This window comes from Erythrolamprus reginae, chromosome 1 (assembly GCF_031021105.1).
Source record: "Erythrolamprus reginae isolate rEryReg1 chromosome 1, rEryReg1.hap1, whole genome shotgun sequence".
Classification (NCBI taxonomy): domain Eukaryota; kingdom Metazoa; phylum Chordata; class Lepidosauria; order Squamata; family Dipsadidae; genus Erythrolamprus; species Erythrolamprus reginae.
In genome coordinates, this window is record NC_091950.1 from 327,557,231 (window position 1) to 327,582,491 (window position 25,261).

Sequence of the window (25,261 nt, forward strand, 5' to 3'; positions counted from 1 at the left end):
ATGACATTTTGGACCCACGCAAGCGCAGATTTATGTGTAGAAGAGACCAAGTAAGAACATATTACAGGAAATAAGGGAGGCCACCTGTGTTTGGGTGGGGCTCCAGTAATTAGGGCTGCTGCTATAAATAGCAGCATGTGTGTTTGGTCGTTGTGGAAGAATATCTGATCGGAGTTCATCAGGAATCTTGTGTTGCTGTACTTTGTTGCTTTTTCACGCCTTTGAAACCAAAGCAGAGCAAGTGTGTGCGTGTCTCACTTCGTTGGAAGAAGAAAGGGTGTGAAGTTTCTTCACTGCTGCTAGCTAAGTACTTAATGACTGCTTAAGGGAAATTGTACAGACTACCCGGTTGGTTTGGGAAGAGTGCTCTTTGCAATATGAAAAGAGTGCTTTGTTTATTTTGAATTTTGTGATAAAGAACATTGTTTTGAATTTTCAAACGTATGTGTGTCTGAAATTTGTACCCTTGAATTTTCGGGAGGCTCCTATCAGAGAGCCCGGCAGAACAACTACCAGCTAAATTCTTATTCGCCTTTGTCAAAAGGAACTCATGAACTATGGATAGTATAAAACAGCTGTATTTCCATCCGGGGTGAAATGCTTCCAGTTCACTCATACCTGTCAGTCGTTGGAGAGCCGGTCGTGAAGGGAGTGTGAGGCTCCATCCACCTGCCTGGACACTGCCATTCTTTTACCTTCTGCACATGCACAGAACGCTTTGTGCATGCACAGAGGGTAAAGGAACCCAAGTGGCGACGTCCAGGCAGGTGTGGAGCTTCACGCTCTGTTCATGACCAGCTCTCCCACAACTGACAGGCAGGAGCAAACCAGGAGCATTTCACCCATTTCCATCTATCAAAATCAACCATGTCTCCTATACACCTCTCTGGTCTTGATCTGTTTCCCCCAGCACTAATAATAGCTAAAGGATCAGCACCTAAGGACACTTGGATAATGTTGTGGCTGGCTCTGTCCCAGCTCCTGCCCCAGGGAATGTGGAGGTGCATGCAGGGGAAACTTCAACATGTCACAGGCCTGTGTTATTGCCGACAGAGTCAGTTCAGAGTTTAGTTTCCTCAGATGAAGAAGAAGATGGGAGTGACTTGGAAGAGGGGGGCTTGGCACACAGCCCAGGCAGTCAATCTCCATTATCTTCCATTGATTCTGATGAAGACATCTTGGACCCACGCAAGCGCAGAATTATGCATAGAAGAGACCAAGTAAGGACATATTACAGGAGATAAGAGAGGCCACCTGTGTTTGGGTGGGGCTCCAGTAATTAGGGCTGCTGCTATAAATAGCAGCGTGTGGGTTTGGCCGTTGTGGAAGAGTATCTGATCGCAGTTCTTCAGGAATTGTGCCTTGACTTTGTTGATTTTTCATGTCTTTGAAACCAATACAGAGCAAAGTGTGTGGGTGTTTCACTTCGTGAAAGAAGAAGGGGTGGGAAGTTTCTTCACAGCGGCTAGCTAAGTACTTAAAGACTGATTAAGGGAAATTGTACAGACTACCCGGTTGTTTTGGGACGAGTGCTCTTTGCAATACAAAAAGAGTGCTCAGTTGATTTTGAATTTTGTGATAAAGAACATTGTTTTGAATTTTCAAACGTGTTTGTCTGAAATTTGTATCCTTGAATTTTTGGGAGGCTCCTACCAGAGAGCCCGGCAGAACAGATACTGATTTGCTTAACGAATAATATGGTTTAGTTTGGATTCTGGCATTCTCTAGGAATGTAGCAACTAAATGCAGCCCTGTGCTAAAGTAAGAATTAACTTGATAAGGAGTAATGGTTCTCAACTCAATTACTTCTTTATTTCAGCATGATTGTTTCAAGAAATAAAAGAAAATTTCCCAGTATGAAACATAAAAGTGCAAATTAGGAACTTCTATTTGCATATGTTTGAAATATAAATAACGTAGGTTGGCTCGTTGGCTTTTAAAATAATTCTTACCTTATCTTGACATAAATTAAAATAAATTTGCTCAGTTTATGGAATGAACAGAACTCAGAATTATGGTAACTATTAGAGATAATGATCAGTTCAATCCTTGTTTATATCTAAAAGCATCCCTTTTTAAATTCCAAAAATTAAAGTATTCCTTGCAGTGAGGTAATTGAACATTGATGACCAATAGCAAATTGGGAGAAGAAAAAAACCCTCTAGAAGATACTAATATTAAATAGACCCAAAAGCCAGTTAAATAGATGTTTTCTGTACCACAAAATTTCATTAATCCCCCCCATTTTAATGAATCCCATTCTGTGCACAATGTTTTGCAAATGTGCGCATTTTTGTTTTCATATGTTCACTGAAGGAGTGCATTTTATTATTTGAAAAAATGAAATAAATCTTTCCAGTTTGCGAATTTGTTTTAAAATAACACTGTGAAACTCTTCGAATTCAGCTCCAAAAAGTGATTTAGACTATAGATACAGCAGTAGCAGTAAACAGTAGCAAATGAGTGTTTGTGCCTCTTCATGTTCCAAAGTATGTTTTTTGAACCTAATCTGAAGCATTGCACAGCTCTATCAGAAAGTAAAAAGGTAAATACCTTAAAATAAAACTCAAATTATTTTCTCCCCATCAGTTTTTATAATCTTTATAATGCAGATTACATTTGTGCTTCCTGCTCAGTGTGCTGATTTATGCATTGGTTCTGTAGGATGAAGAATTAACACTGGGCTATGAAGAGGAAGAATGTGGGAGAAAATACATCAAGCATAAACTTCCATTCTTCTCCGTAGACCTATGGAAGTCCCATTGACCATTTTCTCAAAAAACTCTGAATACCATCATGGAAAAGATTTTAAAAAGCCTCACTTTCTGAACAGATTTCTGTCTGTATATAAGTTGGAAATCCCATGTAAGTTTCATGTCATTATTAAAGTCTAAATAACTATGATATGCATCCGGGATGGGTTCTAAATTTTTTTTACTACCGGTTCTGTGGGTATGGCTTATTTTGTCTAAAAAATTAGAACCCACTCCTGGTACTTTACAATCCTAAGTGGTTTACAGAGTCATCATATTGCCCCCAACAATCTGGGTCCTCATTTTACCAAATTTAGAAAGTTGGAAAGCTGAGTCAACCTTGACTCGGTTAGAATCAAACTCCTGGCAGTCAGCAGAATTAGCATAGAGTACTGCATTCTAACCACTGCACCATCAGGACTCTAATAACTAACATTAGAACTTCTGAAGAGGAAACAGATGTTTACTGCTGGATCTTCCCCCTTTCTGTCCACATGATGTTTCCCACCATGGCCCTGATTGTCTCTGTTCTTGATTATCAACCAACCCCCTTCTAGTTCATCTTCTGAGATGCTACGGATGTGGAGATACGTACCATTTGAGCTGTGGCTCCTGGACTTTTGAAGAAGCTATGGCATTCCCCTTCATGGTATTCTTCTTTACATTCACGGCAGAACACAAACTGAAAAAAGAAAAATATAAAACAAACATTAGGAATCAAGGGGAGATATGACAGTCCTAGCATTTTCAGATGATCCACCACTCTTCTTATCCCATTAAATTCTCATAATTTCTTATTTATCCTCCGTCTGATCACACAGCCTGCTCATTGATACAACTGATTTGTGTACTTGACACATGGAAGCACTAACATAAAAGAACTTATACATTTTTTGGGGGAGAAATGTATTTGAAAAGTCAGAACTATCATCAGTTTCCTAAGGTGAGTTTCTGAGATTAACATCATTAGAAAATTGGGGCAGGGGGCAAACTTAGTCTTGGGTTCCTTAGCTGTTCATAAAAGTTCTTCCAAAACATTTCCACAACTATCTTAGAATTTTGGAAAAACTGAAGAACAGGAAAGACAGCATGTCACATGAAGATTCTTCTAAAGCAGTGGTTCTCAACCTTTCTAATGCCGTGACCCCTTAATACAGTTCCTCATGTTATGGTGACCTCCAACCATAAGTCTAGCGCCAATTCTCCCAACAGAGCTTTAAGCTGATTGGCAGGAAGGTCAGAGGGACACCACCACTGTAAATGCCTGATTGGTCGGATTGTAAAAATATGTTCCAAGGTGAAAAGAATAGAAGCGTTAGTTCCTAACACCATGGGAAATTTGTCTTTTCCCATGATCTTAGGCACCCCCTGTTAAACAGTCATTCGACCCCAAAAGGGTCCCGACACCCAGGTTGAGAACCACTGTTCTAAAGCCATGGGTCAAAAACATCTGCCAATAAATGTTGCACTTTCCTAGTAATAGGGGCAGATGAGAAATAGATGAGATTCTAGCAATTCAGTTTTCCTATAATGATTCTCTAAACAAGTAATCACTGACTCTTTCAGGATCACAATGGGACTGTTCTTCTCCTCCGTTTGGCCTGTTTGGTTCCCAGGCTTCTGCTCCCAACCATTCGGGCGCTGCCTTTTGTCCTTGGCTGAAATGGCCCTAGCTCTTTGGCCCAGCCCTTCCATCACAGCCCCTCCCATCACAGCCCCTTCATCACAGCCCTTTTGCTATGGGCCCAAAAGCTCGTTCACCCCGGGCTTTTGGGTGCACGGGACTCTTTGTCGCCAGCCAATCATAGGAGCAGGAATCCCACACCCTCCTCCTTCATTCCTTCCTTTCCATTCCCCTCCACTCTGCTTGCCTTGTGTGTTTGCATGAGGATCCATAGATAACAATGGGAGAACAAAGGAAGGAATGAGGGGCTGTGACGGAAGGGCTGGGATGAAGAGTTAGGGCTGTTCAATCGAGGAGAAAAGGCAGCGCCCAAATGGTTGGGGGCGGAAGCCTGGGGGCCAAACAGGCATGGCCAAGTGGAGGAGGCAAACAGCCATAGACCCTTCAGGATAAACATATCCAGACTGCTATCTTTCATTCATGTCAAGCACTAAGACAATCAGAACATCCAGTCAGTTTGCTTGAATGTTTGTTTTGACTGCCCATCTTACCATAGGGTAACTCTGGATGGCTTACAGTTTTTATTTTATTTATTTATTTTTATTTATTTGATTTTTATGCCGCCTTTCTCCTTAGACTCAGGGCGGCTTACAACATGTTAGCAATAGCACTTTTTAACAGAGCCAGCATATTGCCCCCACAATCCGGGTCCTCATTTTACCCACCTTGGAAGGATGGAAGGCTGAGTCAACCTTGAGCCGGTGATGAGATTTGAACCACTGACCTTCAGATCTACAGTCAGCTTCAGTGGCCTGCAGTACAGCACTCTACCTGCTGCGCCACCCCGGCTCAACTTTTAACTTTTAACAGTTAAAACGTAAAAATTAAAACCCAACGTTAAACCTAAGGACACATGGAGTCGATAGGAGTGGAGGTGGGGGAGATGTGATCAGTTATTGTTCAATCAATCATCTCCATTGCACTGTCCCCCCATTGGGACCTCAAGCCAACTTCTTTAGGCCTTTAGAAAGAGAGAGAGGAGGGTTGGGGCCAGTGATGGGCTACCAACATTTTTACTACCACACTGTGGGTGTGGCTTATGCATTTTGTTTCAACATCTTTCAGTGAAAATTGGGTTCTCTGGGGTGGAGCTCCAAATTTTGCTACCGGAACTGCGTTCCTGACAGCTCCTGTAAGAGCCCATCACTGGTTGCGGCCAACCTCACATTGGGGGCAGGATGTTCTAGAGGACAGGAGGTACAGCAGAGAAGGCTCCCCACTTGGATCCCCATCAGCCGGAATAATTGGGCGTATGGCATGAGTAGGATGGGTACAATGCCGGTAGGGTGAGGCAGTCCCTCATGTAACCTGTGTCGCGGGGAGGGGGAAAAAATCAATGGTCTGTTAGGACCTTAATCTTAACCTTAACCCCGTGGAGTCGATGGATAGAAGCCTTCAATCATTTCAAACAAGGTATATTTATTTTAAAAACAGAAATAAACAAATAAAAGACTGTCTCGAGGGACAGCAATACATATACGTCTTACATCATGGAAGTTCATGGAGGTTAGGAAGAGAAGAGGGAAGAAGAAGAAGAAGGAAGTGAAGTGAGATTGGCAGGATATTACATCATAAGAGGAGGATCCAATAGGGCACACAAAGTTAACTCTTTCATTACTAAATGTCTCTGAGGGGCTGTCAATTTACAGCGTGACAACCTGGACCCATGCCATGAAGGGATTTAAAATTGATTAAATGGAAGCACTGAGCTACAAGAATCTGAACTACTAATGGCCAAAGCAAGCTGGTGGCAGGTAAGAGTAAAAGAAGTCAAGATGGGCAGGACTTAGATCTCTTGCGGGATGTGAAGGGACTCATGACTGATGATGCACTTGACCCCTCTCTCAAGCTGAACTTGGTCATTTCCTACAATTCAATTAGGATTATTCACTTGTTATTTGCCCCATTTTCTAATGTCTGCGAACAGCAGCAATATCTTGTCAAAGATGAAGAGCCAGTTTATTTTTAACTCTACCAGTTGGCAACTTTCATTTTAAAACCACTTAGTAAAATTGAAGATGATAGCTCTGAATAAACAGAACTATCTAAAAATTACTCTCATGTGTGTTGCCTACTTCTTTATAAGACAGAAATCCGCCTTGACATGGAACTATGATCCCCGCATTGTCATTTCCTAATTATCATGCTTGTTGTCTAGAGAAAATTAAAAAAAAAAACAAATAAAGTGAAATATCAATTAAAGTATTCTTCTGGCCAATCTCAAGTACACCATCTTGACCCACCATGACAATACAAAATATATTTTTCAGCTACTTGCTACATTGACAAGCCGAGCTGATGAAATACGTCTGATGTTTTGATACAGTGTTGGCTCTTGCATATAATGAATAGACATATCAGCACAACTTGACACTAAAATGTTTATCTGCCTCATGTCACATCTTTGCAGTTCCATTTTGCACTCTGTCATGCTCCTCTTGTCACTTTAAGTACCGTATGAAATCACAATTCATTGCAATGCTGCAAAAAAAAAGATGCTTATGCAAAGTGAAACAGGGACAACCCGCTGACTATTCTACAACATCCTTTGCCTGGAGTGGCTGAAAGGTTGAGGCTCAACTACTTGAGGGTCAATGCATTTTGCAATGTTGTTCCCTTATGAAAGATCTGAGTGGCAAGTTTTCTAGTACAGACGTTACTCTAGTTAAGAACTTTTGAATTGCAAACTTTCGCTGAGATGAACAACACCTGTCCATGACTCCAGTCAAGAAGTCCGGAGAAAACAGGAAAGGGTTGAGTTTCTGGCATTCCACTTATATAAAGCATCCTGGTAGTGCAGTAGTTAATGTGGAGTATTGCAGGCTAACTCTATTAGAATATTCATGACTGGGAGAGCCAGTGTTAACAAGATCAACCAATGAATAGGCATAGTAACTAAGTCAGCCAATGGGAGAGAAACACATCTGAGTCTGTGCAGAGAATTGAAACTGAGAATCTTAAGGCTGGGTGTGGCTCACTCTCCACTCTGCTTTCTGTCCACTCTGTACTCTCTGTGCTTGTGAACTCTGCTGAAATAAAACTAACTGTTCTGCTGCCCGTAACTGATTGAAGAATTCTACTTGTGGTATTGTAAATATATATATATTATTATGTTTATATAGAATCCAGCTGAATCAGTCATCTTTGTGTGCTCCTGGTTTTGATTTTGCAACAAACTTTAATAAAAGAAGTTATGGTTAGTTGGGGTTTATAGGAACCTTAACAAATGAGAGGTGGATGTTTCTGTAATACATGAATTGTTAAATGAATTGGATGGATGATTTGCCAGGAAAATTTTTAAAAACTGTATGCAGAAGTTCAGTGAATGGTATTGGCCTAAGTGAAATTAGCTACAATTTAGTTTCTTGTCTGTCTGTCTGTCTGTCTGTCTATCATCTATCTTCTATCTTATATGCTGCCTAACTCCCCCAAGGTTACTATGTATATAACATTGTTTAGCTTAAAAGAGATTGGTGTGACAATTATGTTTGTGGGAATGTTGGTTAATTATAGCAGCTCCTTGTCTCTTGTTAAGATTTCAACTTTGAATTCCATTCATTTCAATATTTCTGGTTGCAAAAGACTGAAAATCAAGCAGATATAACCAAATACACAATACTCTTTCTAGGTGATAATTATTCTACTTAAGCCAGTGACCCTCCCCCAAACTTTTGATCACCAGGGACCAGTTCTGTGGAGAGAGATTTTTCCATGGACCAGAGGGTGTGTGATTTCATGTGCTGCCTGCATTCCACAGATGGGGTTTTACTTGTTGTGTGATCCAGTTTCTGGTGTGCTGTGGACCACTGCCAGTCCACAGATCAGGGGCTGGGAACCCCTGTCCTAACCAACTACTATGAAAATACTTGACATCAGGAAAGACGTGCATGTATTCCTACTATAGGTCACATCTTTGACAGCTAAACTTCTTTTTCATTAATTGTTCACATGCTGCCTTTTTACATAACAGCCAACACATTTTTAAAGTAAACTGCAGTCTGACATATCATCAAGTTTAAGAGAGTGCCGAAATGCTTAACATTGCCTGTTTGTATTTTCAACCTTCACTGAAGCTATCTAATTTACAATTGTTTTTGTCTTTCTGCCCTCTGGAACCAACTCCCCCCAGAGATTAGAATTGCCCCCACCCTCCTTGCCTTTCATATGCTGCTTAAAACCCACTTCTGCCGCCAGGCATGGGGGAATTGAGATATACTTTCCCCCTAGGCCTTTACAATTTTATGCATGGTATATCTGTATGTATGTTTGGTTTTTATAATAATGGGTTTTTAACTGTTTTTAGTATTGGATTATTATTATATGCTGTTTTATTACTGTTGTTAGCCGCCCCGAGTCTGCCGAGGGGGGCGGCATACAAATAAATAAATAAATAAATAAACAAACAAACAAACAAACAAACAAACCCAACAAGACTGACTTTAGAACTGCAGAAAAAACAATTGTTACCAGCCTGCCTTCCATTGAGGATCTATATACTGCACGAATCAAAAAAGGGCTGTGAAAATACTTACAGACTCCTCACATCCTGGTCACAAGCCGCTTCAACTCCTACCCTCAAAACGATGCTATGGAGCACTACACACCAGAACAACTAGACAGAGAACAGTTTTTCCCCTGAACCCCATCACTCCGCTAAACAAATAATTCCCTCAACACTGTCAAACTATGTACTAAGTCTGCACTATTATTAATCTTCTCATCATTCCCATCACTCATCTCCTCCCGTTAATGACTGTGTGACTGTAACATTGATGCTTGTATCCTTATGGTTTATATTGACTGGTTGCTAATATGATTTGATTGCTTATATGTACCCAGACTATCATTAAGTACTGAATTATGATTCTTCACAAAGGTATCTTTTGTTTTACGTACACTGAGAACAAATGCACCAAGACAAATTCCTTGTGTATCCAATCCCACTTGTCCAATAAAATTCTATTCTATTCTATTCTATTCTATTCTATTCTATCCATTCCATAGTTAGAGAAAAAGCCAACTGTTTGGAGAACATCACAATAAGATAGGATCAGCTAGAATTTTCTTTGCAAACTTCTGTATTAGATCCGTATGTATGTATATATGCTACTTTGATTTGGGAGGTATTCTTCAAAATACCAAAACTGTGTGGGATGATGATCTCAGGCACTGCTTTCAATGGAAATATGGCTGATCTTAGAATAAGATAGAAAACTCTTTTCATGTCTTATTAGATAATGGAGGAGATGTAAAATCAGTTCCATGGTGAAAGAACAACCTGGAGGGTTGATAGGTTTGTCAGAATAAATAGGCTTTCCTTGGCAGAAAGGCATTAAGCATTTCTGTGTTACAGCACAGCATGAATTATAAAAGAAACAAATGTCAGATTAAGGGAAGATAGGTGGGTTAGCAGTACATCTTTTTATTTTCATTAGAAGTCTCAGTCCCATAAAACTCCCTTGGCTCTTTGGGGTTAAATTACCATTTGCATTACTTATATCATTTGACAAACAGTGTCATGGATTTCTCCCGTCCCATGGTCCTTTTTTTTAGACATGATAGCTGGATCGGAACATTTTTGCTGGAGAGAAAACCACTTCTAAATTTCAGTTGCAGGGGGCAGGAAGCAAGAAGATCTTTGGTCTTAAAATAGTGTAATCCTTAGCTAATTGGGGGAAGGAAAAAGCTGTCACTGGCAAATTTCTTTTTTTTTTAATACATTTTTTTTATTTAAAAAAATATTTTTTATTTACATATATTTAACACATACACAAAAATTATATACAGAAAAAAACACAGGTACATCCCCTCCCCCACACTGGCTGTCTCGTTGACAGCCTCCTTCTATACTCTTTTTTCTGTAGTATTACCATTGGTTTTGTCAGTAATGTATAGTCTATATCTATATATTAAAATATATTTAAGTTCTTACTCTGTAATTTATGGAAACATAACAGTTGGAGAAAAAGTTGTGTTTGAATCTTTAAGAATATGTAACTTAATTTGTTAATTAATCATGCAGCATTGCTAATATTTGTTCTTTGATTTAACCATATATAGAAATTATTCCAAATCTGGTCAAAGTCACTGGCAAATTTCTATTCATTGGACTTTTAAGAATGCATTATGTTAAGCACATAAGGCACATATGGTTGAAAGAACACCTTTGTATCAGGTTGCTACCGGAATTGGATTGGGGGCAATAGCGTTCCGATAGTGAAAATGGAGCTGCATGCATAGCTCCAGGTGACTTGTGTGCATGCATTAGAGCGAGATTTGGCTTCTGCATATCTGCAGGAAGCAAAATCCTGCAAGAGGATCTGCAGGCGTGCGAGATTTCGGTGATTTTGGGTGGTTTTTTGCTTCCATGCGCCCATGTGTCATCTCACAAAATTTGCTTCCTGCACATGTGCAGAAGCCAAATCTCGCTCCAATGTGCATGTGCACCTGCCAGATGCACCTATGTGTCCACCATTCACCTGGAGCTGCGCATGCACCAGCACCGGTAGTGGAGGTAAGTTGCAGCCCCCGCTTGCATTCAGCATCCGTTCATTCTTGACCCTATATCTTCTTGTTTAATTAGACATACCGTGTTTCTCTGAAAATATGCCCTACCCTGAAAACAAGCCCTAGCTCAATTTTTACGCCTGCATCTAATATAACCCCTGTCCCCAAAATAAGCCTTAGTTAAGGCAAACCATCTGGTTGTTTGAAGTGGAGTGAGGCGCATGCATAAAAATCAAGCTAGGACAGGGTGGAGGGTAGAGCTCCCCCATGCACCCTGCATGGATTGCTGCAGCCAGGCCTCCCCTGTCCCAACACATTCATTCATTCATTCATTCATTCATTCATTCATTCATTCATTCATTCATTCATTCATTTATTAGATTTGCATGCTGCCCCTCTCTGCAGACTCAGGGCGGCTCACAACAACAATAAAAAACAATGTATCACAAATCTAATGTTACAAAGTCTCTAAAAACCCCTTATTTAAAAAGCCAGACACACACACAAGCATACCATGCATAAATTATATAGGCCAGGGGGAGATGTCTCAATTCCCCCATGCCTGACAGCAGAGGTGGGTCTTCAGAAGCTTTCGAAAGGCAAGGAGGGTGGGGGCAATCCTAATCTCTGGGGGGAGCTGGTTCCATGCACCGGTTGATGTGCCACTCCCCAACTTCTTGTGTGACTGCTCACGGCTGGATACCATGTGGCGCATCGCACCACTGCCACCACCCTTGTGCACAACAGTACAACACGCCATGTAGCCTCTTGCTGTAAATGGCGGCACTGGTGCAACGAGCCAAGCGATGTCTAGCCACGAGCAGCTGCAAGCAGCCGCAAAAGAAGTCAGCAACGCAACAGGTATTGGGGCATGGGAAACCTGGCTCTGGTGGTCCTAAGGTAAGCAGGTAAGACATCCCCCCCAAAATAAGACTTGGTAATTATTTTGGGGCCCAAAAGAAAATAAGATTGGGTCTTATCTTTTGGGAAACATGGGTTCTTCCCATTTTTATGTTTAAAGATTCAACCTGATATACCCTGTTCAAATCGCCATATAACACAGAGGTACATTTCTATTCAGGCTTCTTTAAATATTATTACTCACAACAGACCACGTATTATATATAGATTGTATATACAGAATGTAGCTCAGAGTTGAACTGTGAAATCCTTAGCTGTTCACTGAGATTAGTGGTTTGCTTACAGGTGTTTCATCGTTCAACTAGGTAACATCATTAGTGTTGGTGAGTGTGGGATTTGCTCACTGTTTATATACAGTGGCTTACCCTACAAGTTGTTCTGTCTGGGTCACTCCGGAAGCTATGACCAACCCAAAAAGATAAGCCAGACACACCGGTAGAATTCACATACAGTTTTATAATGTTAAAGAGAAACGAAGGTAACAGAAAATGTCCTTACAAAGCAGGAAAACACTGGAACTCCAAATATATACACGAAGGCAATTGTCCATGCATAAATATAGGATTCTTGCTGCCAAGACGAGGCTGTAGATAACAGACATACACCTCCCATGGGTCTTCAAGACTGCTGGGCCATGAGCCAGGAACAGAAACGCCGAGAAACAATGCAGGTTACAGCAACTCCAAACTGATAACACTCCACAGGGCTTCAAGAGTTTGCCTGCCTTATAAACCCTTCCCTGCTAATGAGGACCACACCCAAGCCCTGGTGTTCCTTATTCAATGCTGATAATATTTCTTCAATTGATCCTTCCTTTGATCTAGACATCTCTGTCGCATGTTAATGACAGCTTGTGCTTCGTCACCTAATGACTCCAAAGACTCCAAGCTACTGGCTGGGGAGAGCCCCTCCCCGGGGCTCCCATGCTGTTCTTCCTTGTCACATTCCTGACTGTACTCTCCCCCGTCCGACTGCCCAGACCCCTCCTCTTCGCTGTCATCCTCCTCCGGGCATGGAGCCAGCAGAGACGCAGCTGGTCTTTGATCTGCCTCAGGCTGAACCACAACCCAAGTATTTGTGGGGATACGTTTTTCTTTTCTGCCATTTCTTATGTAAGGTATCATTTTCTGCTTATCTAATTTATCTAGCATTAATCCCTGATTATCTGAGTGTTGGGAGAACATCTCCCCACAAAATGGACACACACACAACCTTATCAAATAGTGTCACTCAACCCATTACAGCCCAACCAAATCAAACCAAGGAAAGGATAATACTGCCATACATTAAAAAAATCTCAGAAACAAGCAACCAACTGTTACATGTATTATTGTCGCACAGAAATCAAGCAAAGCTCTCCAAAACAGAAACTAACAGTTTCTGAAGTCCAAGAAGTAGAAAAGTAGGAGCCATCTGCAATCTACAGTGTAAGGATTGTAACAGACACTGTATAGAAAAGATAGGTAGGTGATTAGAAGATCATATCCATGAACACCAACTAATTCTTAATCTCACAACAATAGTCAGGGAAGGGCTGCAAATTTTTTTACTACCACACGGTGGCTTTGAACTTGAGCTTCCTGTTCCTGTGGCAAGAGCATGTATTCTTTGGGTTGCTGTAGGGGTCATCGCTAACCTTTTAGGTTGTCTGAGTTAAGTTTGATTGACGTCTGGACTCTCTGAGCTGATGTAATGAGGAGGCTTGTGTCCTGAAAGAGTCGTTCCTATTGTGTCTTAATGGCTTTCCAGGTTTGGCTCTTGAGTGAGGATTGTTCAAAATATCCCGTCTTGAATGGATCACCAAATCTGCATTTCTAAAAGCTGGCCTGAGCTTATTGCTGGAGAGACGGAGTAACGACACGGACACAAGAGCTGGATTTAAACTGGGTCATTTTTATGAACATAAATTTGCATAATTTATTCATTATTTTGAATAAATTAGCATAATCAACTATGACCCGGAACTGGACCTGCAGGGTCAAACAAATACTTCCGGGGCGGAAATGACGTTATGCCAAAACATTCCTGGGCAACTCATGGGCGTTATCTCGATGCAAGTCCAGGTGAGGGGCCAGACCATCACCTGCGACCCTGCCATGCTGTGCATGAGGGGGGTCCCACTGGCTAACCCGAATCCGGGAATTAAAGGTGCAGGACCCAAAGACAGGTTCCCCCCAGCTGCTCAGGCAGACACACCCTCCATGAGCTTGCGGAGAACCTGTCAATCATCCCCAAAGATGCCCAAGGGAGAACGCGCGGTTGCTAAACCACCCCAATTTTCCGCCCCTAACCTGCCTACCCAAATGACCAAAGGTAAGCCAATTAACCTAATAAATGCAAGCACCCCCTAACCGCACATCCATCTCCTCAGTGTGGAATGGGCGAAAAAAACAGCTCGGCTAAGAGGCAGAACTGCAAAAAATTCCCATTCGGCCCCCTAAGGGCGACCCCTAAGCACACTGCAAAATAGGGAGGGCGGGCGGGTGTCTGCTCGAGGCTCTGCAGTCCGGGCGAAAAGGGAGAGCCCCGGGCCTGCTCGCCCTTATATAGGGCAAGCAGGCCCCGCCCGGACCTATCAGCAGCTGGGCCAATCAGGCCCGAACTCCCGAGCGAAGTCTCGCATCGCGAGACTTCGCCCGGGATCCAAGATGGCGGCCGCCATGAGGGTCCGTGTCTCCCGGTCCCTCCAGCAAAGCCTGCCGCCAGGTAAGTCCGGCGCTGCTAATATCTTTTGGGTGCAGGGAACTGTGGCACTGAGTTTCTGTCTCCCTTAAGATTTCCATTTCTCATTTCGGGGAAATATAACATTCTGACTTTTTAATATTCTTTTAGCAGGGGTGAGTGCTAACTTCCTACACTATTAATTTAAATTGCAACTAGATGGGTGGGCATTGGATTTGGTATTATGTACTGTACTGTTTTTTTATTATTGTTGTGAGCCGCCCCGAGTTTGCGGAGGGGGCGGCATATAAATCCAATAAACCTAAACCTAACCTAAACCTAAACCTATCACAAAATAATTGGTGAAGGTGAAGGACTTGTATTTGCTGACTGCTACCAAATGGACAACTTGCAGAAAAACAAAAATCATCGACTGGATTTATTTGTTTGTATTTGTGGAAAAATATTTGAAAATCCCCTAAGGATTTAGCTAAATCAACAACTGAATCAGTCCCTGGCTTTTGAGCAGATATATTTTTGTTGTTACTTTAATAAAATCACAGAGGCATTCAGCCAGCACAGTAATGCAGGACCAAGTTGACTAATCTCTCTCATCAATGTTATTTCAATTAGCATATATTTAACAGAATGATTTAACAACAGCAAGTATAGCATCCTCCTTCTGAGGAAAACATGAAAAAACAGTAGCACAGAAAGACAAATTTCACTCTTTGCTGTGGTTTATTATTTATTTATTGGATTTCTATGCCGCCCCTCTACAAAAACTTGGGGCAGCTTACAACATAAAAATGAATATAACTTTTCAAAATATAATATGTTAATACAACACTTCCCAAGACTGCACCAGATTCCAAAGCAAGCAAAGCAATTGCAGTCTGAAAAATGTCTAAATAAGCAATGTGCACATATCCAGAGCTGAAAGAAAAAACTTAAAACAGCCAAAATGCAGGGTAACATAGGGAAAAGAACAGCTCAATTACCAGCAGTTCCAAAGTAACAATCAAAAACCCCAAAGCCATCCAATCATAGCATTCCGAACAATCGGAAACAAGACTGTTTCAAAACACTAAATGTTGTTCTAAGTCCAAACCAAACATTTTTAAGTTGTACGTTCGAGGAGGGGGGCTTGTAGATCCCCTGTAGATCCAAAAATTGTAAGTTGTAGGGGGTTATTGTTTTGTTTGGACCTACAACCCCCTCCGCAACTTAAAAATTATTATTATTATTATTATTATTATTATTATTATTATTATCATCATCATCATCATAATCATCATCATCATCATCATAATCATCATCATTATTATTATTAATTAGATTTGTATGCCGCCCCTCTCCGTAGACATGTGGCGGCTCACAAAAATAGCAACACAATATATAACAAATCTAATAATTAAAAGTCAGTAAGAACCCCTTATTAAAAAGAAACATACACACAAACATACCATGCATAAACTTTATATCTAGTTGATCTAGTCTTATAACACTCAAAATAATTATGGTTTGCATATTCCCAATCAACATATTCCATTTCAACTCTAAACTCCTATATCAGATACAGAATACCTGAACAAGACTTGAGTAAGAAGGAAAAGATGTGATGACACTACCAATACTACCAAAACATCTCTACCAATACTACCAAAACTTCTTAGATTACTTTGAACAGAAAAGAAGTAACAACAGATGCATTGTATCTTGAAATTACCCTCCATTTTGGAGGTAAGTGAACTTTTGATGCAATAGCCCACCTGTTTTCTCCTCACGTACTATCCAGTCTGGTTGCCTTTAGAACAAGGGAGAAATTGAAATTCATTTTTTTTCCCTATCAGTTCTGTGGGCATGACTTGGTGGGCATGGCAGGGGAAGGATATTACAAAATCCCCACTCCCACCCCATACCTGAACAAGACTTGAGTAAGAAGAGTAAGAAGGAAAAGATGTGACAAGTACTTCAATACTACCAAAACTTCTCAGATTACTTTGAACAGAAAAGAAATACCGTACTTTTCGGAGTATAAGATGCACCAGACCAGAGTATAAGACATATCTAGATTTTAGAGGTAGAAAACAATGAAAAAAGTATTCTGAACAAAATGGTGTAGTTATGGTGAGGGAAGTGTTTTTAATAGGAAAGTGAACACAAGAACAAGGGGACACAATCTGAAGTTAGTTGGGGGAAAGATCAAAAGCAACATGAGAAAATATTATTTTACTGAAAGAGTAGTAGAGTCTTGGAACAAACTTCCAGCAGACGTGGTAGATAAATCCACAGTAACTGAATTTAAACATGCCTGGGATAAACATATATCCATCCTAAGATAAAATACAGAAAATAGTATAAGGGCAGACTAGATGGACCATGAGGTCTTTTTCTGCCGTCAGACTTCTATGTTTCTATGTTTCTATATATTATTTAATAAAATACCAGTGTAGCAGAATACTTTTTACAAACATGTATACTTTTTACAACGATGTACATTTTTTACAAACTTCAAACTTCATAGCTTCAAGGTTTGTGATCTTCAGCTCCCAGAATTCCTCCTCCAGTCATGCTAGCTCAGGAAAGGGAGTTGAAGTCCACAAATCTTAAACTTGCCAAGATAGGGTAAATAGGAAGCAAAAGCAGCCACATTTTTGTGAAAAATGGGTCATTTTTTGCCTATTTGTTTTCATAAAAATGGACGCATTTTTGCTTTCCCCCAGTCCCAAGGAGCTCTCTGCAGGCTTCTCAGACCCTTTCCCTAGCCCATTTTTGCAAAAAAAAAATAGGCCAAAATCGCCTGTTTTTCGCAAAAATGTGCATTTTTGCCATTCCCCAGCACCAAGTGCTGACTATAGGTTCCCCAGACCCTTTCCCAACCCATTTTATTTTGCAAAAATTGGCATTTTTGCCATTCCCCAGCACTCAAGAACTCTTTGCAGGAGGGGGTGGGGCTTCAGGATAGCAAAAATTGGCTGCATACAGTGTATAAGATGCACCAACATTTCTATCCTCTTTTAGAGGAGAAAAAGGTGCATCTTATACTCTGAAAAATATGGTAACAACAGATGCATTGTATAATGAAATTGCCCTCCATTTTGGAGATAGGCACAGTGAATTTTTTGTGCAGTAGCCCACCTGTTTTCTCCTTACATGCTATCCAGTCTGGTTGCCTTTAGGACAGGGGTGAAATTCAAAATTTTCCCCTACCGGTTCTGTGGACGCTGCTTGGTGGACGTGGCAGGGGAAGGATATTGCAAAATCTCCATTCCCACCCCACTCTAGGGCCAGCCAGAGGTAGCATTTGTCGGTTCTCCAAACTACCCAAAATTTCCGCTACTGGTTGTCCAGAAACTACTGAATTTCACTCCTGCTTTAGGACCAGAATGAATGACCTAGTATGTGTCCTGTTCACAATCCATAACATAGTAATAGTAAAGGAGTAGGGTGGGGAGTGGATAGCAGGTTTAAGAACCTCATTGGCTACAGTAATGGTTTACTTTGTTGGGGTCTTCTGAATCAGGCATTCCGACAGGCCATTTGCTTAACCACCTGTAAAATTACTATGTTGACCTAGGGCCAGTCAATTATTATTGAAATCCAAAGTTCCTTAGTTGTAAAACACAATCAGTGACATTGATAAATGGTGAAAGATAATACTGGGTGCAGTATTTTATTTATCTGTCCACCGTAGTTGTGGAATATGTAGCTTATTTCACTAATATTGCCACCTGTATCAAAGTCATCTTCCTGCCTGCATATTTAATTCCTGGTTTTCTACTTGTGGCACCTTTGACTCTTGACTGTTAACTGAATTTGCTCCAGGGCCTAGAAAGGTAGACATATATGTTTATACTGCATTTTAATTTGTGGAATGCTATGAGACATGGAATAGGAAGCCAGTCTAATACAATACAAATTAAATTAAGTTTAATTTAGGTTATACTCATCACTCTACAAGGTCAGTTGAAGACGGGGAACCGAGACTAACAGTGATTTCATATGACCCCCCTCAACCTAGCCTTTTATATATGCTGTTGACATTTTTACAGGAACCATTTATCAACTTCTGCCTCTGATGCTTGTAAAACATTAGTTTAATATTCTCTGAGTTTTACTTATACAACTACTTACAAGAAAAAGTAGACGATACTATAAGCATCTTATGATTTAGTAACTGTGATTGTTCATATTTTGTATCTCACTGAACCTTAACAAATTAATTCAGTCTTAAACGTCCATATTCTAGAGTCAACTACATTTAATGCAAAAGTATTAAGTTACTTTGTAGGTATATATAACACAGAGGAGGGAGTTGTCAGCCCTGTGGTTAGAACTAACCTGTAAATATGACGTATGCTACAACTTAAAATAGCATAAAGCTCTGCTTAACAAAATATATTGTCATATATTGTAAAGCTATATCATATATTGTAAATATATTGTAAAGCTCTTCTTAACAAAATAATTTGTCATGAATGAAGGCAAATACAGTATAGGTGTCCCAGGATAATGTTGCAACATCCAAACCATACAGTATTTGGCCACAATAACATAGTTTTCCATCTAATATTGAATATTAGATATTAGATATTTGAAATTAGTTTCCAGGTATTGCTATTAGATACCTCAATTTTAAACCCACCCACCCACCCCCATTTAAAGACACTTAGATTTCTATAGGTAAAGCACTGGACACATGGCAAATAGCTACTCAGAGGGGAAAATGGCATTGTTGAAGTGTATAGACCATAAGATGGCAGTAGTGGTCCATAAATCAGCTGTTATACAAAAGCTCAGCTGAGCTGAACAAAAGTCAGGACTCACTCCAGGGTAACAGAAAGCTAATACACTGAGAGGGGGTTCTGACAACCCCATCTCATAAAGAAAAATGGTACTGATACATACCGGAACATAAGAAAAGTCTGCTGGCTATTTCAAGGACACTGTGACTTCTGAAGCAGGCTGAGGAGTGTCAGCTAAGAGGCATCCAGAGAATAAGGTTTGCAATAATTAATCTTCGCAAATTAAGATGCTGTGAAAAAAAATCTCTTTTCTTTCATGACAGCTTTTATTTACCCAAGATCATCCAAAACATAGGAAATTTTGGAGTTCTGTCTCTCTGGCAAGCAGCTACATTTCTATATTAGCTTCAGCTATCATCTAAGCATTGACCTGCCAGAGACAGAGTTGCATTTTTAAGATTGTGACAGTCAGTGGCAGTAGTGGTCCAAAACAGCACCAGAGACAGCAAAGGACAACAACACCAAATCAGTATCACTCAAACTTTGGAGGAGGCAAGGACTGTACTTGACTTTTAATCGGTATGTTTTTCTGGGACACCCCCCCCCCCCTCTCAACCATGAGGAAGCACCCCAGGGAAAGATGTAGGCATGAGCAGGACAAAAATGAAATTGAACTAAATTGGAATTTAGTCAATCCAGCATTAATATTTATCTGGATATCTACTCTCCTCCCTATGCATTTATTTAATGTTAAATTGAATTGATTGTTCAGTGTGTGTGTGTGTGTGTATGTAACCATTAGTCTGAAGGTTGACATCATCCTTCACTATCATTCTTTTGTCACTAAATCTTTAGCTCTCCTCCTATGCAGCAAGGAAAAGGAAAGAAAAAAGATCCTTTGATCCTAAACTCACCAATTCTACCTTAATCACACCTTGATGCTCTTTCCACAAGCTTTTCACTCCTATTTCTATCTCAGGTTTCTTGTTGACACAAGTCCCTCTTCCGCTGTCGCTGCTGTGGCAGTGACTACTATTATTTTAAAATAAATAAGGTAGGGGAAAAGCTTATTCTTTCTATAGAGAATATGATGAAAAAATAATTAAGCAAATCATAATTTAGAAGCTATTCAGTTGTTTCCTAGTAATTATTCTCGGAATGTAAATCTTAGCAAATAAATTGCAGTGTCTTTTCTTTTAATTCATCGAATGGTCGCTACCGAAATGATGAATAGGCTTTTAAGATCATTAATTCAATTTATGATTTGCCTGTCTGAAATTTCATCAGTTTCAGACATCCTTGCATGGCTTGAAGTTTTCCTAAACTGAGAAACTTTGCAGTTATATTGTATAGCAATTTAAGTTGGTTAGTATTCTGTCGGTCTCTCTGGTAGACTCCTCCCAAAAATTCACAGGTACAAATTTCAGACACACACACACGTTTGAAAATTCAAAACAATGTTCTTTATAATGAAAATTCACTTAAACTAAGCCCTCTTTTGGTATAGCAAAGAGCACTAGTCTCCAAACAAACTGGTAATTTGTACAAGTCCCTTATCAGTTCTGTGATACTTAGCTTGCAGCTGTGAGGCAATTCACAGTCCTTCTTCTTTCACAAAGTGAAAAACACTTTGCTCTGGTTTAGTTTCAAAGCGAGGAAAAATCAGCACACAAAAGGTCAAAGTCAGCAAAGCAGGCACGAAACACAACGATCAGATAATCCTCCACAATGGCCAAACCCACAGGCTGCTATTTATAGCAGCCTCACTAATTACCACAGCCCCACCCAACCACAGGTGGCCTCATTTTCTTTAATAATAATCTCTCAGTTGTTGTTGCCTATGCATCGCTCTCCGCATGCATGGCTGTATAATTAACTCTTGTTCTGAATCCAAGGAGGAGCTAGATAATTGATCTCCTTCTGAGCTGTCTGCCACACTCTCCTCCTCCCTGTCACTCATGTCTTCTTGGTCAGAGGACCCTTCATCATCAGATTCCACCGGGGGGGCAAAACAGGCCTGCAGCATGTGGATGTCTCCCCCACATCCACAGTCCTTGGGGCAGGAGCTGGGCCAGAGCGAACCACAACAGGTTAGTTAAAAAGATTTGGGCTGTAATAACACATGCTTCTCAACAATAAGCAAGTCCCTATAAATCTATCAAAGTGCATTTCACACCTTTCTGCTTTCCCAGCTTTATTTTGGATTTCTAAAAATGCTTAACAATCACCCATCTCTGTATTATATTTCTCCTTGACACAATAGTTTATTATTCATTCATGGTTGCTAGCCATTAGCCTAGATCAGTGATGGTGAACCTTTTTTGGCTCCGGTGCCAAAGAATTGCGCACGTGTGTGACAGGGCGTGTGTTCAGTCTCACACTCATAATGCAATGCCCTCTCCCAGAACATACACACAACCCCCAAGCTACACCCCCCCTCCCAGGCCTCACTGAAGCCTCCGGAATTCCAGTAGGCCCACTGGTCTGTTTTTCACTCTCCCCAGGGTTCAGAAAATCTCCAGTTGGCCTGTTCGACCGTTTTACGCCATCCACAGGTTTCAGGAAAGGCTCCTGAAGCCTGGGGATGGTGAAAACAGCCAAATGGGCCAAATGGAAGTTCAAACTTCCAGTTGGCCTGTTGGGCCATTTTTTACCATCCCTGGGCTTCATGAGCCTTTCCTGAAGCCTGGAGGAGAGTGAAAATGGACGAAAAGAAGGCTGAAAATCAGCTGGCCAGCACTGACATAGGGCAATGCCTCGCGTGCCCTCAGATATGGCTCTGTGTGCCACAGGTGGCACATGTACGATATGTTTGCCATCACTGGCCTAGATTCAAGAGGGCAAAACCCACCTTTCCTGAACTCATGTCTCACTTTTTTCGGGGTTTATGAAGTTGCAGTGTAGCCTCTTTATTTGGCTATTTCTGTAACCTTCAAATCATCACAGGTAGACATGATTGTTTGTTTTAGATATTTAAGTATTTAAAGAATTTATTTATTTGACTTCTATGCCACCCAATCCCTTGGGAATGCTTGTTTGCCCATCAATTGCTATTTTTCAAGGCTTCAAAGCTCTTTTCATTCATCTTCGTAGGATTTAGTTTCTCAATACCTGATCAAACTCACTACTATTCTTTGAATAGGTCCTAAACTAATATATATCCACATTCATTTTGTAATCAATAATATTCTATGTATTTTGTATAATGTTTCAGTTTCTCTTAAAATCAAGAACTCCAGCATTACATAATCACTGTCCACAATGTTTCTACCAAAGGACGCCCACTTCCTTAACTAAGTCTTTCCTTGTGGTGCCATCCTTCACCCTCAGAAGGTAAGAGTTTTCAGCACAAGTCAGAAATTGTCTAGACCAGTGATGGCGAACCTTTTTTCCCTCAGGTGCCGAAAGAGTGTGCATATGTGCTATAATTCAATGCCTGGGGAGGGCAAAAATAGCTTCCCCCAACCCCTGGAGGCCCACTGGAGGATGGAAATGGCCTGTTTCCCAACTTCTGGTGGGCCCAGTAACGCCCTCCCCCATTCCCACCAGAGGCTCTCTGGAAACCAAAAAAGCCCTCCAAGAGACTCTGTGTGAGAGCCAAAAATAAGATGGCTGGTACACACATGCACGTTGGAGCTGAGCTAGGGCAACGGCTCGTGTGCCAGAAGATATGGCCAAGTGCCAACTGCGGTACCCGCGACATAGGTTCGCCATCACTGCTCTAGACTGACCATCCTAGATAGTTTGTGTCCTAATAGATGTCAGGGTAATTAAAAACGGTCATCCCTACAATATGGCTCTTTGAACCCCCACCCTCCTTTCCTTTCGTAAGCTTCTTAAAACCCACCTCTGCCGCCAGGTATGGGGGAACTGAGATATTCTTTCTCCCTTTAAAATTTTATGCATGGTATGTTTGTATGTATGTTTAGTTTTATAATAAGGGTTTTTTAGTTGTTTTAGTATTGGATTGTTACGTGCTGTTTTTATTATTGTTGTTAGCCGCCCCGAGTCTGCGGAAAGGGGCGGCATATAAATAAATAAACAAATAAACAAACAAACAAACAAACAACAAACAAACAAACAAATAAACAAATAATACATACATACATACATACATACATACATACATACATACATTTATTTTATTTATTATTTAGATTTGTATGCCGCCCCTCTCCGCAGACTCGGGGCAGCTCACAGCAAGATACAGCAAATCATGACAAATCCAAATAAATTTAAAATATTTTAAAAGATTTAAAAAGAACCCCATTTACTAACAAACACACACACAAACATACCATGCATAAATTGTACATGCCCGGGGGAGGTGTTTCAGTTCCCCCATGCCTGACGGCAAAGGTGGGTTTTAAGGAGTTTACGGAAGTCAGGGAGAGTAGGGGCAGTTCTAATCTCTGGGGCGAGTTGGTTCCAGAGAGTCGGGGCCGCCACAGAGAAGGCTCTTCCCCTGGGGCCCGCCAACCGACATTGTTTAGTTGACGGGACCCGGAGAAGGCCCACTCTTTGGGACCTAATCGGTCGCTGGGATTCGTGCATACATACATACATACATACTGGCAGTTAGCTCTTGCTAGGTATCATCCACATCAGAAATTGTGGGAGCTCCATCACTGGAGGCTTTCAAAAAGAGACTGGACATCCATTTGTCTGAAATGGTACAAGATGTCCTGCTTGAGCAGGGGCTTGGACCTCCAAGGTCCTTTCCAATGCTACAATTATTATTGTAATACTTACATTTTCTATTGGTTTGGAGGTGCATGCTTAGAATGCATGCACCAACTTCAGTATCACATACGCTTTATCATTCCTGCTCCTCTCATGCTTTTTCACCCTCTGTGCATGTGCAGAAGGTTAAAAAAAGAAAATGGCAATATCAGGGCAGGTTCTCCAAATTACCGGTGCCCGCTGCTACCAGTATGCCCGAACCAGGCCAAACCAGTAGCATTTCATCCCTGTACTTTTAGATATTCATCTGCTCATTTTTACCCAGTCTGCAGTTGTGCTTGGTTTCTTCATTTAAATTTTTACAGGAATGTTTTTTTAACATACAATACACATCTTCTTTTCTATTGCTTCTTTCTCTTTTAACAAAGGATATATTTAATTGTTTATTTGAGTTCAGATTGATCCCGCCAGGCCTCCACTGTATCTATTAAACTCACATTTGCTTTTCTGTATTAAGTACTGACAGTCATCTTGGTTACTTTCAAATCTCTGAACATCAGTATACAGACAATGAAAAGTTTTGCACAAATGCACATACAATGCACTAATGGTCTTTTGTTTGTGTGTGTGTGTGTGTGTGGTTGAAGTCTAATTTCAGCAACGACTATTTCCCACAGGCAATAAGCCTTTATTTGACTTTGCTAAGGTTTCCGTTTCCATTTCCTATCCTTACAATTCACCTTGCCATGTTCTAGCTAAATATATTTCTTCTTTGTACAACCCAGCTTATGCAAGCAGTCTACTTTGGAGATGTATCAAGTGATGGTCCCTGAAAACTAAATCTTTCCTCTTTACACCATTTGCAGAGTTAATGTGAGAGAGTTAATTTGCAGAGCCGGGGTGGTGCAGCAGGTAGAGTGCTGCACTGCAGGCCATGGAAGCTGATGGTAGATCCGTAGGTCAGCGGTTCAAATCTCATCACCGGCTCAAGGTTGACTCAGCCTTCCATCCTTCCGAGGTGGGTGGGTAAAATGAGGCCCCGGATTGGGAGGGCAATATGCTGGCTCTGTTTAAAAGTGCTATTGCTAACATGTTGTAAGCCGCTCTGAGTCTAAGGAGAAGGGCGGCATAAAAATCAATCAATCAATCAATCAATCAATCAATCAATCAATCAATCAATCAATCAAACAAACAAACAATGTGACTTGCATTTTCCCTTTCCCTTTCTTACAGTCTTACATACACTGGAATGATGGATGAGAATGCTAGAATCTTGAGTTGATTTCAAATATTTTCAAAATATG

General features: G+C 40.8%; 1 protein-coding gene and 1 long non-coding RNA gene across 3 annotated transcripts in view; one reads left to right on the forward strand and one right to left on the reverse strand.

The window, feature by feature from the left end:
- LOC139157250 (uncharacterized) overlaps window positions 1-25,261 on the forward strand; it is a 91,950-nt gene that overhangs the window by 41,952 nt on the left and 24,737 nt on the right. Inside the window, exon 3 of the long non-coding RNA XR_011557450.1 lies at window positions 2,665-2,865. This is a non-coding gene — a long non-coding RNA (uncharacterized lncRNA). The remainder of the gene's footprint in view (window positions 1-2,664; window positions 2,866-25,261) is intronic.
- Window positions 1-25,261, reverse strand: part of PRKN (parkin RBR E3 ubiquitin protein ligase) — an 890,155-nt gene that overhangs the window by 13,415 nt on the left and 851,479 nt on the right. For both annotated transcript variants that reach the window (XM_070733810.1, XM_070733812.1), the window contains one exon: window positions 3,349-3,435. In XM_070733810.1, the coding sequence (XP_070589911.1) occupies window positions 3,349-3,435 (87 nt within the window). The remainder of the gene's footprint in view (window positions 1-3,348; window positions 3,436-25,261) is intronic.